Raw genomic sequence first — 18,532 nt, 5'->3', positions numbered from 1 at the left:
CTTTTTAGTTGGTCCCTTCAACTAGAAAAATGTCATCTTAACCTCACCTTACAACTGTGGGAACAAAATAAAAACTCCGTGTAAAATGCTTAGAGTAAGTGCCCAAGAAAAAGTGACCTCGCCTTCTGTCCTTGGAGAGTCAACAAGCCTGGTTTTCACCCAGCACAGGTCTCTCGTCTCTCCACAGGTCTCTCGTCTCTAGGATCATCTTACCTGTCTATCAGTTCTACCTGTCCTGAATTTCATTGGCTTCATCTGGTCAATGTGTCCAATGACTTACTTCTTTTGACTGTAAGTTGCACCATTTACCTACTTTCTAATCTGGCTGCTACAGGCTTTTCCCACCCACTCAATTAGTGTATCTTACCCTAAACACCTCTTCCTGATCCTGGAGTAGCTTTCCCAGCACGCCCATCCTTCCTCTAGAGCAATATATATTTCAGTATCCACACGCTTAAAGGCTGGAAGTTTTTGCCACAAAATGCCAGGAATAGTTTCAGGAGACCATTTTAATAAAAACAAATGTGATGTTCTTCATATAAGTTTTAAAAGTCAATTACATAGGAATAAAATAGATAGTTGAATAACACATGAGGTCAATTGTATTGTGAATTGATTATAATGCATCTGTATTATAATAAGTGCTCAGGATCACATTTTGAAAGAAATATTGATAAAATGGCACATGTCTAGGTGAAAAAGTAACCAGGATAATGAAAGGGTTGAAAATGATAAGGGTTGAAGGGTTCAAGAAAAGTAGTAAAACACCTGTGGCTTTTTTACCTGGAAAAGGTTCTGACTTAAGGGGGGAACAGGAAGTATCATTTAAAAACTTGAAGTAGATGTAGGGCTCACAAAAGTATTTGGATTTACACTCCATAGCTCAAAAGAAAACTAAAGTTTTTGAGGTTCTGTTCTTTTTTTAAAAAAAAAATTTATTTATTTATGCATATGAGAACTGGGGCACAGGCCAGAGGCGCGTGGGCAGGAGGTGTGTGTGTGAAAGAATTCACCAGAGACAGAGTGGGGAACAGAACAGGCGAATCTACTGAAATAAACTGCGGAGGGGAGCCTTGGACAACTCAGGTCTGCTGTGCCATGTGGGTCAGCTCTCTGGCCAGCCAGAGATCGAACTCATGCAGTGCTGCAGTGGCTGTAGATAGCTTCATAGTGCTGTGACTTAACCCCTTGTACCACCAAGGAGGCCCAAGATTCTGTTCTTAACTCCGAATAAGCTCTAACAATAAACTATCTGTGAATAAATGTCTCATGTTTACAAGTGATCAAACAGAAGTTAGCTGACCACCAGCCACAAATTTTATAGAGATGCCGGTGTCTTTTCAGCTGAGATGATGTCACTGTAGACCTTCTGCAATAATGGTTCTATGTATCAACGAGCATAAGTACTTACCAGATTCTTTTCAATATCTTGATCTGTGTTTACCTCTGAATCAGCCGTCTTAAAGTCAGTCTATAAAGAAAGAAACAATAACATTCAGAATTGCTCACAGACATTTTAAAAGGTAGACTTACTCTAATACTTTCACCTAGAAATCTGCCACAAGTAACTAGGAAGCTAACTTTTGACTCTCTCCCTTTATCAGCTTCATAGCATGGTGATTCTGGCAAATGACCGGCACCCATACTGCACTAAGCATTTACCCCACAAGATAACCTGAACAAGACCCAACACTGACAGTCTTGAGTCCAAGATAAGAATTTTGCCCCCTACAACCTATTGTGCGCATCCTTGCTCCCACAACAAAGCACATTCGTTGCTAGAAGGCAGGATACACTGTACTTCTTAAGATGTAGGTCAGAGACTTAACAAGTATTACTCCTGCAAGAACACAGATGGGAAGGATGAATACGAATGACCTACACACATCAATTACTCAGCGAAAGAGAGTACATGTAAATCATAAAGTAAGGCATATAGCTCCTAGTCCCTGCATTTAGACAGGGACTACTCCCTGCGTTTAGGCTCCTGGCTTTATTATTTATTGAACCCAAGAATGAAGTCATTGCATAGCGCGGTATGAAAAGTGTATGAGAGTTGCCAGTGAAAAATAGAGACTGAGTAATTCTCCACCAAGTGTGGAGAAATCTCGCACACCCTCGAAATAAATAAATAAAAAGCCCCAATTCCATTTTAGTAGTAGAAACTTGATACTTGACCTGTACGGCAATGTTCTGAGAAAGCTTCAGGGAAGAGCTATCCTGATCATCATCCTGATCCACTCTGACTCCTTCAACCCCATTTGCTGGAGGTACTACAGGTCGGAAATCCAAGCCTGTGTCCCTGCTACCTTCCTTTAGGATGGAGGCTTGTGGGGATTTCTCTTCAGAACAATTCCCGGAGGCCAGCTGCTTTGTGTGGCAACCTGCCTTAAGAGTGACTGGATGGAGGCTCTCCCGCAGGCGCGTGTCCCCCTCCTCTCCTGCTTTGTTGGCCACGTCCTTCAAATCAGACTGAGACCCACCGCCAGAAAGACCAAGGGCTGTGGCTATCAAGTTTTCTCCTAAAACCGCCCGGTGCGTTGCTGAAGTGTCACCTGCTGATGAACCAGGATTCTGCTCTGGGTGTTCCAAATGGGCATTTCTGTTATTCTCCTTGGTTATCGTTTGGCTACTTACACTCGACAGAGGAGAGTTCTTGTGCTTCTGTGCAGGGTCTTTGGGGCTATCAAAAACATAAAATAAAAAGTTTCTCTCTTCACCCAATCTTAAAGTGTATGAAATGTATGACTTAACACTTTAAACTTAACCACTAGAAAAACAGAAAAACGCTAGACTATAAAAGCCCTCCAAATTAGCAAAATGAAAAGGAACTGTGTGGTGATTAAGAACCAGAGTACTGGGTCTCCAGAACTTTATAGTAAATGACAAAATACAAATGTTTCTAAAGAGCAAAAGTACTTTTGAGGGCCAATTTGAAAAAATGAGAATGAAACAGCCTAATGTTAGAATATTTAATTTAATTACACATATTAACTTAGTTACACATATTTCAACAAGTAAAAAAACTACTTTAGACATTTTGTTTTTAATTCTTTCACATTTTACAAAATCTTTCTTCATTGAAACTCATTATATAAATCTTTGACCAAAACCACTTTTTAAATACAGCAAGTTTTCCAGAGCGTAACACCTTCACTTCAGTTGTCTAAAGTACAAACAGTTTGAATCCAAAATTAAAACTGTCAGTAGAACTTTTATCCCAGACAACAAATGTAACATGTATAACATTGGGATAGTTACATATATATATATATTTTTTTTTTTGCCATTAACTTACTGCTTTCTAAAGAAATATTTAAAACCTATTTGCATCAACATCCAATCTTTACATCTATAAATCTTTCACCAGGAATAATGACTAAATCTATGTTAATTTTTTTTGCCCTTTAAACTAACTCTGTCAAGTAATACCCTTACGTAATGCCCCAAATTAGCACTGACTGGGCTTCAGACCAATGTGTCTTTTCCCCTCAACTGTACTTGTTCGAAATAAAACAATTAAGAGAGCATCCTGTGACAAGAGTATTACTGATTCCTTGCTGGGGTTAAATGAGGTGGAAGGGGTATTTAATTATAAATTTGGACATACACAGTGCTTCGGTGGGAATCCTGAGTACCTTTTACTAGTGGTTTAACTCTGGGCACTTAATTCGCTTCACTTGTAAAAGAGAGGTAATATTACCCACATAATAGGATTGCTGTGAAGACTGTGTAAGATAATGCAATGAAGTAGACTGTAATGGTATAAACACTCGAAAAAACTCACTGCCATTATTACTACTAGTTGTATATGGCTGATTCTATTTATAAAATGAAGACCCAAGTTTATAGTTAGACTAACTTTAACATTTTCCCCATTACCCATTCACTAACCAACCTCCCTTCAATTAAACAAATATTTAGTAAGTACTGTGAAGTCTGACAAGCCAGTTTAAACCCTGATTCTAAGATAGCTTGGCAACCATGGGCAAGTTACTAACCTCTCTGTGTCTCAGTTTCCTCACCTGTAAATGGGAATGATAATATTAGCACCTAACTCCGTGGACTGTTGTAATGGTTAAATGTATGAATATATACAAAGCTGTTAGTACAACATTATGTATTGTATTAAGGCGTAGATACTCTAGAAAAAGAGTTGAAGTAGAATATATAATCTCAATTTAGTACAGCATTGTATATAACAATGTGTTCACCACTGTAAAATGCAGGTTTGGACAATTATAATTCCTACCCTCAAGAGTTTAGGTAGAAAGTATCCAGTAAATCATAATATCAAAGATATATTTATTTATCTGTGGATATAGATATATAAATACACAAACATGTGTAGATGCATCTATATACATATATCTATATAATATAGTACAATACATATACACACAAACACACAGAGGTATGATACATAAACATGTAATTAAATGAACATAAGTCCATGTAGGATAGCGTGGGGAAATATTTGCATTTTGGGATGTCTGACCTCCTGTTTTCTCATCTATTTATCCAACAAACATTCAGCATGCCTGCTAAGTGTCAGGGCTGTTTTGGATGCCAGAAATACAACTACAGATCAGATGGTCCCTACCTTTAAAGCTTTATCTAGTGCAGTGCCACTAGAGCCCCAAACAGGAAGGACCAGCTACCCTTCCATTAACCCATCTCGAAAGCCCTTTACCCACATGAAATATACCCAATCAAGAATTCACACATTACCTTAGACCATCTGGGAGACTGTCATCTGATTTGGAAGCACATAAACTAGAAGTGGATTCCGGAGGATTGGGGGCATTAGCCACAACACCAGCTACCTCAGATGCTGCCATCATGCTCTGTACATTCAGAAAGAAATTGCAGGTTACAGGTTTCAAATTTTTTTAACAAATGTATCTTGCCCCCCTCAGCATGTCCTTACAACAGAGTTGTTGCAGGAAAGAAACAGAGAAAAAGTTGGGCTCCAGAAGAAAATACTTGAGCATCCTTTAGAAGGGTATTAGTAAGAGGCATTGCATGCAATAGGTCCCAGTACATGAAATCCTAGGAGTCACCACAAATAGATAAACATGCAGAAGTAGGTACAAAAGTTTTGGTGTCCACTTTTGGCAGAAATGCAGTCATTTAAAACAGACTATAGTCTGTAAGAGTCTTCCAAATGGTTAACAGACCTAGTCTACTATAAAGCTTGTATGGTGGGGCATATCAGTAATATGTTGTTTCATGTTACATTAAAAGCAATCTCTCCATTAATTTAAGTCAAGTTTTTTGGAGGTGTTTGCATGTGAGAAAAAGCAATACTCTATTGAACCATCCCAGTTATCTTTTCCTCCATCACAGGGTTCCCCACAAATGGGAAAAGTTTGATAAACCACCAAGTGAGGTAAGTAGACTTTTCAGAGTCACTACAGGGGCGCAAGAGTATGAAAATAAGCTGAAAAACAGGGTAACTCAAGGAAGGGGAGCAAGACAATACTTTTCTTAGATCAAAGAATCATCCTTTATATTGCAGGAAAAAATTCAAGGCCCTCTATGGTGCAGAGATAAAGGGGGCAAAGGATAGTTTGGGCAGTGGTGGGGCAGTAACAGTGAATTCACTTTAAATTCATTTTTATTTTAACAGCATCACAGTTCAACCCCAGACCTTGAAGCACACATAGCACAGGCATAGAGACCAGGCTATGTCAACACTCCAGTCACAGGCCAAAGACCCTCTGTGCCTCAGTTTCCCCTACTACACAAAGCTGGTGAGAAAACGGCCCCCAATCGTCATTCCTGCTGCCTCAGGTGCACACTTCCTGGCCCAAATGAGCCCCGGCTCGGGGGTCCTGGCGCCCAGTAAAGGACACCCCAGGGTGCGAGTCACGCAACTCCGCGGCTGCACTGCCCAAGGTGGAGCAGGACAGGTACATCTGGCCGGAGGCTGCAGTGTGGGGTGCAGAGTGGGCTACACCCCGGGATCCCCGCGCCGCAGGCCGGCGGCGACCACCAGCCAGGTGCCCAGAGCGACGGGTCCTCGGGGGAGCAGGGGCGACAGTGGCCAAGGGGACAATGGGGGGAAGCAGCGCGGGGTGTCCGCGGCCACCCTCCACAGGGGGTGTCTCCACGGACCGCTTCCTGGGCCGGAGCCCTGCACCCCGCCGCCCCCGCCCCCCGCCCGCGGACAGCCCCGGGGCCACCCCTAGGCCGGGACCCCCGCCCCGTCCTCGCAGCACCCTCCACGCCCCCAACCTCACCCCCTCCCCCGCCCTCGCCCCCGCCCCTCGCGCCGCAGCCCCCTCCCCGCGCGCCGCCCCGCACACACCTCCCGCGCCGCGCCCCGGGAGGGAAGTGGGGGGAGGGACGGGACGCACCTGAGCGGGAGGAGCGGGGGGAGGGGGCGGCCGGGCCTCGGGGGGGAGGGGTCGAGCGCCTGCCCGCGCGCGACACCTCCCACTTCCGGCGGCGCGAGCGGAGGGGGCGGGGCTCGGCCGGGAGAGGAGAGGCCGCGGGTGGCGCCGCGCCGCCCCCGACGGCGCCCTCTGGCGGCGAGAGCCGGCATCGTCGCGCGGGCGCCGGCGCGGCCGCGGCCCCCTGAGATACACGTGGGCTCTCCGGGGCGCCCGGAGGAACCGCGACGCGAGCGCGAGAAGGAGGAAAGCCCGAGGGAAGGAAGGAAGGAGCCCCCCGGGAGGGGAGCACGGACTGTCGGGGCCGTGGCTGGCCGCGGGCAAGGAGGAGCGAGGGGGTTTTAAAGATCGTAACCGAGAGGCCCCTTTCAGAGGACGCCATGCAGGAGGAGACGGTCCCGGCGGGGAGGACCCCTCTGGAAGATGCCGAGCACGCGGGGCCGCGGGGCCGCGGGGGGAGCCCGCCGCCGCCGCACGCCCCTCTCCGGCCCGGGAGCCCCGGGAGGCGGCCCCCTGGCGCCGCGGCTGCGGGCCGGGCGGCCCGGCCGAGGGCGCGCGCTGATTGGCTGCGCCGCCGGGCGGAAGTGACGCGCCTGTCACCGGCTCCTGGGGCTCCCGGGAAGCCGCGAGTTTCCGCAGGGGGCGGCGGCAGCAGCTGCGGCCCGGCTGGTGAGTTGGGAAGTCGGCGGGGACGGGGCTTTGGAAGTCGGGGTGGCCTGAAACGGGGGGGAGCCGGTGTCTGAGGATGAGGAAGCTGCACAGAGGGCGCCTCCAGCCCGGGCCCGGGGAGCCCAGGGACCCCGAGCACCGGTTCTGAGAGTCCGGGGCGGTGTGGGTCCCTGCAGGGAGAGGGGCGCGTTGCATGCGGCTGTTTGACCCGAGAGGGGGAAATCGAGGACACCGACCCCTGTAGGCAGCCTGGGTTGTAGGAACAGGGTGCAGAGGCTGCGAGGGGGACAGGCTCTTAGGGAGCAGAATCTCCAGAGCCTGGACTGCCCATCTGATTCCTCCTTCCTTGGCACCTAAAAATGCCTGCCAGTTGGGATGAGATGGAAATCTGCTCTCTGAGGGCATTTGAAGTTCCTGTCCCCAATCCTGGGAGGTTGGGGTGGGAGTCTGGTGCTGTTCTTGCCAGGGGGGGAAGGAGGAAGCGGTGATCTGGTTTCACTCCTCTTCTGGAAATCCCTGGGTTCTACTGAGAGGGAAGAAGCCTGCTTAGGTGCTTCACTATCTGGCAATCTTACAAGATTTTGTTTTAGTTAGAAAGGTGTGCAGACTGGCAAAGATCGAGGGTCAGAGTGGGACCATTGAGGATGCTGGAGGGTAGGAGGAATTTGAGAGAGAATATGCCTGGGAATATGCCTGAGAACCTAAGAGAAAAAGAAAGGAGGAGGTGTGGAATGCATTTTAGAAGGAAATGTTAGACGGAGTAAAGTTCCCTTCTTCCTTTCCAAAGAGACGTGGGTCAAATACCCATTTTCTGTAATGTTTTGAGTCAAATCCAATTGGATATGTGTGGGGGGATTACTTTAGAAGCAGGTGCCCCTGGAGGAACCCAGCCACCAATGAACATGCAGTATATACATGTTCTGCCTCCCGTTCACCTGTCCCTGTGCCCATGGCTGCCTGCTATTTCTAACATGGCACTTCTGTCAAATCATGGGTGGCAGTCCCAAATTTGGAATCTGATTCCTCATGTGCAAGCCACCCAGCTGAGCCAATGCTAAGGCACCCTCTGCTGCTGAAGTCAGTCATTTCTTCCCTTCCACTGGCCCTCGTGTCCTTGAGACCTGTTCCCTTTCTCTTGCATTCTGGGACTTTCCCTGTTTCCCCTGTCTTCTGTCTGCTCTTGCTTCCCCCTGGCAGCCTGCAGCTATACACAAACCCAGAAGTTAGCTCCCACTGGACTTCTCTTTTCTCAAGAGAAGTCTTGGGTCACAGTTGAAGCCCCCTTCCAGGTGTCTCAGAGGAAAAGAAAGGAGCGTGGTATCAGTGTCAGGACAAGTAGGGTTTCTGGGTTTTGTCCTGATTTGACCTTTCTGTGCCAGTCTGTGATCTATTTGAGGTCCTTGGAAATGATACTTGATCGTTGGCTACTGTCTTTGGTCCCAGGCCCTGGGGTTCATGGTTAGCCTTGGCTTGTTCCGCTGGGCTTAGGAGGACACCATTTCTTCTCTCCTCGGAGCCCACAGGTCTGCCGTCAGTGCTCAGAGTCAACCCTGCTGACAGTGCAAGTGATGCCTTTTCTCCACTGGCACAAAATGAGTGTGAGGTGGTTAGCCAGACCAGGAGCTCAACCTCACGGCGAGTCCAGGTGGGAATGGGGTCCCCACAGGGGGGAGAGAGCCCTAAGGACCCCTGAACTGAGAAGTCAACTTGGGAAAGATTTGTGTACCCTCTCAACTAAGGGATGGATGGTTTCTCCTATAGAACAGTCGTAATTCTGCCAGTAGTTTGCGGGAGTGATGAAACTTTAAAGCTTTTCAGTAGAAATGGCCAGAAAGAGCAGCCTGGTACCTTAGCCACTGGACATTCTATTGAGAGGGGGAATGGCCCAGCACGCTGTGGAGCTGTCCACTGGGGTTAGTGCTGGTCCACACTGTCTAGGGGCTTATCCTTGTCAGTCAGTGATAAAAGTGAATTAAAAGAGAGGCTCAAATGTTTAATAATTTAAAAGGAATGGTTTGGGTTTTCCAGGTGCAATACACCCATGGCTCAGTAGCCTCTGATTCCCACAGTTTGCAGCTCTTTTATCTCTGATGTCTTTTTTCCTTTGTCTGCAGCCTGCTGCTCTGATGCCGAGGGGGAGGCAAAAAGTGCCACACTCGGATGCCCCCCTGGGCCTGCCCATCTGCCTCTGGCTGGAGTTCTTACTGGTTCCCTGGGTCATGGGCTTGGCAGGGACTGGTGGGCCTGGGGACCAAGGGCCAGGGGGGCTAAGCTGGGCTGTACATCTGGACAGCCCAGAAAGCGAGGGGCAGGAAGAGACTCTGGAGCAGCAAGCAGATGCCTTGGCCCAGGCAGTAGGGCTGGTGAACTCCGGACGCATCGGGGAGCTCCAGGGACACTACCTCTTCATCCAGCCTGCTGGGCATAGGAAGGACCAGCAGGTGGAGGCCATCCGGAAGCAGGCAGAGGCTGTGTTTACCCGGCACGAAGCTGTGCGCTGGCACTCGGAGCAGAGGCTGCTGAAGCGGACCAAGCGCAGCCTCCACTTTAACGACCCTAAGTACCCGCAACAGTGGCACCTGGTGAGTCCAGGCTGCAATCTGAGCTTCAGAGGGAGACGTTTGGGATATCCTGTTCTTAGTGGGCTTTTCACTGTTTCATCTTCAGTGACCCCTATCTGTGCACAAGGAGATATTTCTATGGGTTCCAGCTTCCCAGTGCTCACTTCTAGAGAGCCAGGGGGCTGCAGTGTTTAGGACGTGGATGCCTGGACTCCAGTCCAGCTCTGCTGCTTATACTACCACGTGCCCTTGGGCAACCTGCTTGACCACTCTGTGCCTCAGTTTTCCTATCTGTAAGATGAGACTCTAATAGTACCTACCTTGTAGAGTTATGGTTAGGAAAAATGAGTTAATATGTCTGAAGTACTTAGAACAGTGCCCAGTGTATGATAAACTCTTTGTTATGTTAACTATATTAAAAAGCAAAATTCACAAATTTAAATAGCTGATTGACTAGATGAAATGGGCAGCATCCTCATCTACCTATTGCAAGGACTTCCATAAAATGGAGAGTATTTAGGGACAGAGAGTGAGACAAGGTATTAACAAAAGAAAAGATAATTTCAGGGAAGGGGGTTACTTTATGCACATGACCTCACTGGTGCTGATTAAAAAATTCTAGATTGATGGGTTTAGAATGACACTTTTAGAAGAGGTTGAAATTGCCATGGAAGTTAAGGTGGGAGCTCCAGGATGAAGTTCTCCATTTTGGAACCTTTTTGCTGTTTGCTCTCCATTTTGGAATTGTTTTCTCTATTTATAAATGTTATTACAAAACATTAATGCAGGTCCTCCCTGGCTCTGCAGGGGGTTAAGTCTCAGCACTGTGAAGCTACGAATAGCCACTGCAGCACAAATTCAAGCCCTGGCCAGGGAGCTAACCCACATGTCACAGCAGACCTCTCCTGTCTCCCCATCTATTTCCCTCAATGGTGTATTTCAGTGGATCCCCCTATTCTGCTCCCCACTCCGTCTCTGGTGAATCCTCCCACCACCCCAGCCACACCACCTTGTATGCATAAATAAATAAATCTTTTAAAAAAAGGACCATTAATACAGCATGCATATATAGATACATATATATATATGTATATATATATATACACACATACACACACACACATTATACATGGCACAGCAATTATCCATCCCTTTGCCCTAGTCACCATGATCCATTATCAACATGAATGATACCAAACCTTCCTAGAGACATAGGCAGGGACAAGACTCACTTGTGCCCCCTGACTCTGTCCTCACCTGCACTTCTTGGTCTACAACCGCAGTCTGGCTCTTCAACAGTGGCCAAGAGGGAGAGGGGCTGCCAGCTCTAACCTTGTCTCTCTGGAGGTTGTGCCTTGTATCTCTGGATTCCCCAGGCTTGACAACAGTTCCTCACCCTGTCTCTCCTGCAGAATAACAGACGGAGTCCTGGCAGGGACATCAACGTGACAGGTGTATGGGAGCGCAATGTTACTGGACGAGGTGTGACTGTGGTGGTGGTGGATGACGGTGTGGAGCACACCATCCAGGACATCGCCCCCAACTATGTGAGTGGCCCTGGACTGACCCTCCTACCCCCATATCTTACCTCCTTTTTTGGTATGGCCTTAGGCTTGATCCCTTTGGGGTCTATTGGGTCAATCCCCAGTCTGGAGGTCATTGGGTCAATCCCCGGGCACCTGGAAGGTACCCAGCCTGTCATCCTTTTCCCCTAGTCAGCATTCCAGGCTGGCAGTTCAAGTACAGGGAGTGGCCCCCATCTGGCAAGAGAGAGGATCTTCCTGGTTCCAGGCCTACTTTCTGGTTCCAGCCTTTGCTCTCTGCCCTCAGGAGTATGAAGTGATTCCTGTAGGCAACTCCCCTCCCCCCACAGGTTTTAGTACTTTCCTCTTTTCAAAGCCTGGCCTTTAAGTAGCCCTAAATCTCTCTATCCCCAGTTTTTCAAGCCGTGGAGCAATTTCCATGTCTAAAATGGACAAGAAAGAAGTTGCTGGGAGCTGAGGCACTTCTGAGCTTTGCCCATAGCGCCACCCCCACCCCCACCCACCCCCACCCCCCGCCGGTCATATCTAGTAGCCCATACAGGGAAAGGTAGATCTGCCACCCTGGCCAGAGACCTAAATGTCCAGTTCCCGCTCTCCCTGGACCCTAAGACCTGAACCCTTTGAACCATGAGTGACCATGTGGTGCCTTCCCCAATGTTTCAGTGCCCTGAGGGCAGCTATGACCTCAACTCGAATGACCCGGACCCTATGCCCCACCCGGACGTGGAGAATGGCAATCACCACGGGACACGCTGCGCGGGAGAGATCGCTGCTGTGCCCAACAACAGCTTCTGTGCTGTGGGAGTGGCGTTCGGGAGCCGCATCGCAGGTGCCCTACCATCTGTCCCTCTCCCCCCACCCCTGACCTCTCAGGCAGCTCAGCGCCCAGAGTAGCTTCCGGTCAGTATCTATAGTGCAAGTTACATCGTCGACGGTTCCCAGTGTAGTGGTTTGCAAACATGTTTTTATCAACAGTGCCCACCATATAAAACAGATGAAAGTAGAGATGCTCTCAGTGTGGAGTGAGTGACCCAACTTGTAATGACGACGCCTTTTACATTTCTGTTATGCTTGTGTTTTCATCAAGCATCGAGTGCCTTCCCATCTGCCCTTCCACCAGTCCCCATTATGTCAGTGGTGGTGCCTCCCCCGGCTCCTAGCACTCCAGCTCCCAGGCCTTCTGATGGTCTGACAGTTGCCATCTGTTCTCCATCCTTTCAAGACTCCTAAGCAGCCCTGCCCCTGCCCTAGGTTTGTTTTATTGTTCCTTTGCTTATCGGCCTGGTGAAGGGCATGAATAGGGACATTCTCCCCATGATTCTCTGTAAGTCCTTAGAGCCTTTATGCTGAATAGATTGGCTGTAATTCCTCTTACCCTCCAGCAGAGGGCAGTCGCCCTCTCTATGAGGCTAGAGAGGGAGCCAGAAACTTTCAGGGCCTAAGTCCCTTCTGCAAGCCCCCTTTGTCCCTATGTGGTCATCAGGATGGGACCCTCTCTGTTTTGGAGGACAAAATTGGGCATCTACGGTACTAGTAGTGATAATGAGTACCTTTTGTTGACACCTTCTGTGGGTCAAGCACTGTGCAGGTGTTCTAGAGATGCAGATAAGAAGGACCTTGGCTTCCTACATTCTAGCCTATGCCTCTTCCCACCAGACCCTGTGAGCCTGAGAGTCAGATATTTAGCACATTTCTAGATAGGTATGTCCACGTGGTATATAAATTCAAAGGGTGCAAGAAAACTTAGAGAGAAAAATGAGTCCTCATGAGGCTCCCCACCACCCAGTTCCCCATCTGGGGGACCAGCATTATTTAGGAGCTGGTATGACTTTACTGTCTAGGTATCCGGGTGCTGGACGGACCCCTCACCGACAGCATGGAGGCTGTGGCCTTCAATAAGCACTATCAGATCAATGACATCTACAGCTGCAGGTGAGTAGACCCCGGGTAAGGGGGAGGGACAGAGGTGGGAGAATCTGGGCTGAATCTTCCACTGAAGGAACAGAAAAATGGGCTCATTCGGGCACATCCAGGCAGGGCACTCCTCACTGGGGTGAGGCCCCGGGGCATTGCCCTCATTTCTCCTGACCCCCAGTCACTGGGTGCTCAGCCTTAAGCTCAGGTCACCCAGTAATCAGTTTGCCTTGTGAGGAGTCTCCATCCTGCCCTCTGCTTATTTGTTTAATAAACTCATAAGGCCTCTGGGAGAAAGGAGGCTTTCCTCTCTAACCATAGCTAAGTTGAACACTCAGTGCCAACCCCTGCATCCTACACATGTAAATACACCTATGGCTTCAGGCTTCATGGCTATCAGAGGTGGGGGTGGGTATATAAAGAAACTGCCCTCATGGCATTGATGGTACCTGTTCTTCCCCTTATCTATACTCCCCCAAATCCATAATATTGTTATGCATGGTGTTTGCTTTTTCTTAGAGAAAGAATAGAGAACTCAGCCTAAGACCCAAGACCCCACACAGATCGAGTACTTATGGGAGCTCGTGGGTCCTCTGCCATCAGCCTAGTATCAGATCCCTAGATTAGGAGAGAGATGGCCCCCACCCCTCTCTACCACCTTGTCTGGTCTCCTGCTCCCTGGGACCTGAGAAAGGATCTGAGGGGCGAGTTAAAGTAGTCCTAGCCTGGAAATATTTCCGAGGAAGAGGCGCCTTAGCCCACAGTTCTGTTTTCCACTTCGGGGTGAGGTCTGGACCTTGGGACCCTCTAGCCTTCAATCATGGGACCCTCTGGGGTAGAGTAAGAGCCAAGGCAGAGAGGTGGCCAGCTGAGACCAGGAGGCTGGGCGGGGAGGAGAGCAGCACGGGGATAACAGGCAGCCACATCCTGGCTCCAGCTCTTCCATCTGGGTCTTTCTCAACAGCTGGGGACCAGATGATGATGGAAAGACAGTGGATGGCCCCCATCAGCTTGGAAAGGTAACTGAAGACTTAATTTCGTTCTATAAGAACTACTACAAATTGATCCCTCTGACTCCCCAACCCTATTGGCAGTGCCAGCCCTATGCCAGCTCACCCCGCCGGCTCACCTGGAGGTGGTGACTTGTAGGGGATGAAATGGAACAATACTTTGAGATTGTTTTCCTTTGATTTTCATGTTCAGCTTCCCATTCTTAGCCCCGCCAGTGTGATAAGCAGAGCACAGCTTTCAAGCAGTCTCTCAGCTAACAGCTTCTTTCCTTCTTGTGTCCATATTTAAATCTCTTCTGTCCATGCCCAGTGCCCTTTGAGTTTTTACCCTTTCCTTCTGGAGGGGAAGAGAGGACAATTGATGTAGAAGGTAGAGGTCTTTCTAGGAGTTTCAGCTGATCCCCAGATGTTTTTCTCCTCAGGCTGCCTTGCAACATGGGGTAATCGCCGGCCGCCAGGGCTTTGGAAGCATCTTCGTGGTCGCCAGTGGCAACGGAGGCCAGCACAACGACAACTGCAACTATGACGGCTACGCCAACTCCATCTACACCGTCACCATAGGTAGCGCCTGCTGGTTCTGTGTGTGTGCCTTAGTGGTGAGGGGACTGGGTGTCTGGGGTGCCCCATCTTCCATGTGTCTCTCTGCACATGTGAGCACATGTGTTTCTTCAGGAGGGATGAGCTCCGCTCTCCAGAGATTACAGGGCTTCCTCAGATCCCAGCATGCCATGGGAATTCACCCCAACCTCTGGACATTGCCCACCCCACCTCTACCTCCACCACCACTGCTTAGGCCTCTGCCCAGCCTCTCTTCCCATGGGCCGCTTGTCTCCTGCTCGAAGCCTTCCTGATCCCCGCCTCCCCTAGGGCTGGGACCTGTGCTCCAGTCCACAACATTTGCCAGCCAGTTGCACATATTAGCAACCCACCTTCCTCCCGGAGATGAGATCAGGACCAGCCTCCTCCATCTGGCCCCCATGGTCGCAGAGCGTGACTTACTAACTCTTACATGTGGAGAACGATGACTGTGTGAAGAGCACATGAGTCGGTGTGGCAGGGGAGACGATGCTCAGGCCATCCCCTCATCTCGGCTCCCCTTTCCCCTGCTCCGTCCCCAGGTGCTGTGGATGAGGAGGGGCGGATGCCTTTCTATGCAGAGGAGTGCGCCTCCATGCTGGCGGTCACCTTCAGTGGGGGGGACAAGATGCTCCGGAGCATTGTAAGTGCTGCCCAAGCCCCTCCCGGCCTTTCCCCACAGGACTTCTCTCGGGCATCACAACTGGGTTTCTGTTTGTACCCTGTCTCCTGTCCTGCCCGTCAGCCTCCTCTTCCCTAACTGAGCTGGACCGCGTAAGGTCTGCCCCTGCTGGAAGACCAGAACTGGGGACACCAATTAAATTTGTGTCCATAGTTTTTGCCTTAAAATTTTTAGCTTGCCCATATTCTCATTGTTATAGGAACTACTAAGCATCCCATTGATTAAATGACTTCTTTGAAACTGTCTTCCTTTGGTAGAACTTGAGCTTTGGCTACGTTTTGGCTTTAAAAAAGTCATCCCTCCATTGCTCTTCAGCCCTTGTGTAAACCCCTTGAGTTCTGGTCATACTGCTCCTCAGAAGTGAAGCAGGTGTGTGCTTTTATGGGGTGGGTAAGGAAAGGAGTCAGGAAAATGTCTGCCTGAGAGACACCTCTTTCCTTGGAGCTGGAATTGGAGCCATAGCTGACCAGATTGGAGCGAGGGAGTGAGCTTTTCTAGCTCTGGGAGTCTATCAAAGAATTTAGGGTCGAGTGCCTGCACCCACTGGCTTAGCTCCATCCCGGCAGGTTCAAGCCAGGACTGTGGACCATCATCATCATCCCTCAGAGAACCGCCTGCTGCTCGTGACCAGTAATGTGGGGACAAGAGGCTCCAGATTGGGGGGGGGTGAGCCAGGTGATGTCAGAGTTCACATTTCTCCAGTGGCCCTGATGGGTCCAAGAGGGCTCTAGAGTCATTGGCAATTAGGCTTCTTGTCTTCCTGTGGGGTCAGATTCATTTTCCAAAACTGAAATTTTGTTTTGCCAATAACTGACTTCTTGTCAACGCAGTGTTCCAAGGCTCTGTGCCAGCTAACCCCAACCTAACCCTGCACCCCAGGGAGAAGAAAAAGAGGGACTGGACTAAAGGAAAAAGGCAAGAGAGGCTTTGCTCAGCAGGCTGGGGTATGGCACAGAAGGTACCCCACCCCAGGTCAGGTTGTTGAGGAGGAAGAGTAGGAACGTACTATGCTCTCCAGGCCCAGGCAGAACTCAGCAGGAACCCGCTCCCCTCACCCAGCCCAGCCCTGGGAAGGCTCCCCAGCATAATCGTCAAGGTTGCCCTGTGGTGCTGGCTTTTCTCCTCACTCCACTCCTTAACGCCGCCCCACCTTCCATCTGAAGTGTAAGTGGCCCAGAAAGAGTTTGCTTAGCCAAGGTCCCATTTTTGGGATGCCCTTGCCTTGGAAGCCCCTTGGACAGGCAGCTCAGTGGATCAGACTTCCTGTGCGCAGGGCATGCTGGTGATACTGCCCACCCCTTGGCGACCTGGGGCAGCTCCCTGTCTTAGCAGTGGCTGCCCGGGGCTCCTGCCTCCCCAGGCAAGTTCACAGGCCTCCCAGCTGAGTACTAGACTGTCCCTGTGAGGCTGTTTCCTTAACAGGAAGAAAGCAATCTGCTCCCTGGCACAGGCCAGGCTGCCCTCTCATTGAGGCTACAACCCCCTTTCTTCTGGGAGTGCAGAGTGTCCGAGTGACAGTTATATCAGCTGCTATAACAGCTGGGAGAGCTGGGAGGGAGGCTGTGAGAACAATGAAGAAAGGCAGTTCTTGGCAGAAATTAGCACCTTGGTGTCCGACCCAGACAGAAGCGAGGAAAAAACAATTCTGTGATCTTAACATTGGCACCATGTGCTAAGGATCCAAAAAGTCACATCGGAGAGAAGATTTAGGCAGGGCCCTCAGCTAATGTGGCTCCAGAGGATGCCAGACAGACTCTATCCCCCCTACTAGGTGACTCTCACCTCCCGCCTCAGAACCACAGGTAGAAAAGGGGGACTTTTGGAAACCACACTGAGGTGATGGCCCAGAACAAGGAGGCAGTTTGTCCTGCTGATGCCAAAGGCCAGGCCAGGCCAGGCAGGCAGTGTAGACACTGAGCCGGTGGCAAGCCATGGGTTGGACAAGCAGCTGGTTCCCCTTTCCTGGGAACACACTCCCTTGTTCTCACTGATGTCTCTCCAGCCCCTGGCGCCGAGCTGCCAAGTTGGACTTCCTTGAATGGTGCCGTCACTGTTGTCCCAGTTCCAGCCAGGGGCCCGGAGCTCCTGACCACTGCCTCTGGGTGCGGGGGCTGGAAGGTTGGAGCGGGGCCTGGGGTGGAGGACTGGGGAATGGTTATCGGAGGATCAGAGTCGGGATCCTGTCCTCTGCAGTCAGGCCTCTCACCATCTCCTTCCCCCATTGCCAGACCCTCATAAGTAACTCTTTAATGGTTATTATTCTGTTGTCAGCACTCCAGGGACTGTCTTGTGAAGCCTAGAAGGATTCAGGATCCCCTCTGTCCTGACCTGTCTGTGGACCTCCCTCTGGTCAAAGATTCAACTCTCACAGGAAGGCCCACCTGAGAACCTGGGTCTGAGGCTGCTCCCCTCCCCCCACTCCACAGTATCCAACCCTGCCCTCCATTCCACCTCCCAGGTGACCACTGACTGGGACCTTCAGAAGGGCACAGGCTGCACTGAGGGCCACACGGGGACCTCAGCAGCTGCCCCCCTGGCGGCTGGCATGATAGCCCTCATGCTGCAGGTGCGGCCCTGCCTCACATGGCGTGACGTCCAGAACATCATTGTCTTCACGGCCACCCAGGTGAGGAGGACTCTGGCTGGGCCTTCACTCTGGAGCCCATGATCCCCTCTGTTCCCGCTCTAGAAGCAAGCTGTTCTAGTGGTGACATCATGGGGCTTTGCCCTTTTGTCCCAGCTTCCCTGGGGAGCCCATTCCTACTGCCCTTCGTGGGAGTCTGGGCTGGATTGGGCTGGGTGAGCAGGAAAAACAGCAAGGGTGTTGGGATGACAGTGGAAAGGCAAGAAGCTAGCCAGGACTTCTGTCCTTTCAGTATGAGGATCGCCGCGCAGACTGGGTCACCAACGAGGCCGGCTTCAGCCACAGCCACCAGCATGGATTCGGCCTGCTCAACGCTTGGAGACTCGTGAATGCCGCCAAGGTGACCGGCACTGGCAGGGCAGCGAGTCCTGTAGGGAGAAACCAAGGGAGGGAACTAAATCCCTAAAACATTGCCTGGCACCTCGCCAGTGCTTAATAAGTGGTCACTCGTTCATTACAGTTATTTAACCGTTTCATTAATTTTACCCTTATCCGGGCTGAATGAAGACACAGGCTCAACGCTATAATTGAAGT

The 18,532-nt window shown here is 50.2% G+C and overlaps 1 protein-coding gene across 2 annotated transcripts; it reads left to right on the top strand.

Moving 5' to 3' along the window:
- Positions 1-7,043: 7,043 nt before the first annotated feature.
- On the top strand, positions 7,044-18,419 carry LOC119240848 (proprotein convertase subtilisin/kexin type 7-like). Of its 2 annotated transcripts, none has more exons than XM_037505628.2 (11): positions 7,044-7,067; positions 8,591-8,712; positions 9,182-9,649; positions 11,041-11,175; positions 11,836-12,001; positions 13,014-13,104; positions 14,051-14,105; positions 14,519-14,657; positions 15,215-15,315; positions 17,813-17,980; positions 18,231-18,419. In XM_037505628.2, the coding sequence occupies exons 3-11, from the start codon at positions 9,194-9,196 to the stop codon at positions 18,402-18,404; spliced, it is 1,485 nt and encodes a 494-aa protein (XP_037361525.1). In that variant the 5' UTR covers positions 7,044-7,067; positions 8,591-8,712; positions 9,182-9,193; the 3' UTR covers positions 18,405-18,419. The 2 variants fall into 2 exon arrangements, with proteins under 2 accessions (XP_037361525.1, XP_037361527.1); XM_037505630.2 differs by having other exon boundaries at positions 7,046-7,067; positions 8,584-8,712.
- The last annotated feature ends 113 nt before the right edge of the window (positions 18,420-18,532 follow it).

The sequence above is a fragment of the Talpa occidentalis genome, unplaced genomic scaffold (genome assembly GCF_014898055.3).
Source record: "Talpa occidentalis isolate TD23 unplaced genomic scaffold, MPIMG_talOcc4v2.1 talOcc4.12, whole genome shotgun sequence".
Lineage (NCBI taxonomy): Eukaryota > Metazoa > Chordata > Mammalia > Eulipotyphla > Talpidae > Talpa > Talpa occidentalis.
This window is presented reverse-complemented; position numbering and strand designations above follow the sequence as displayed.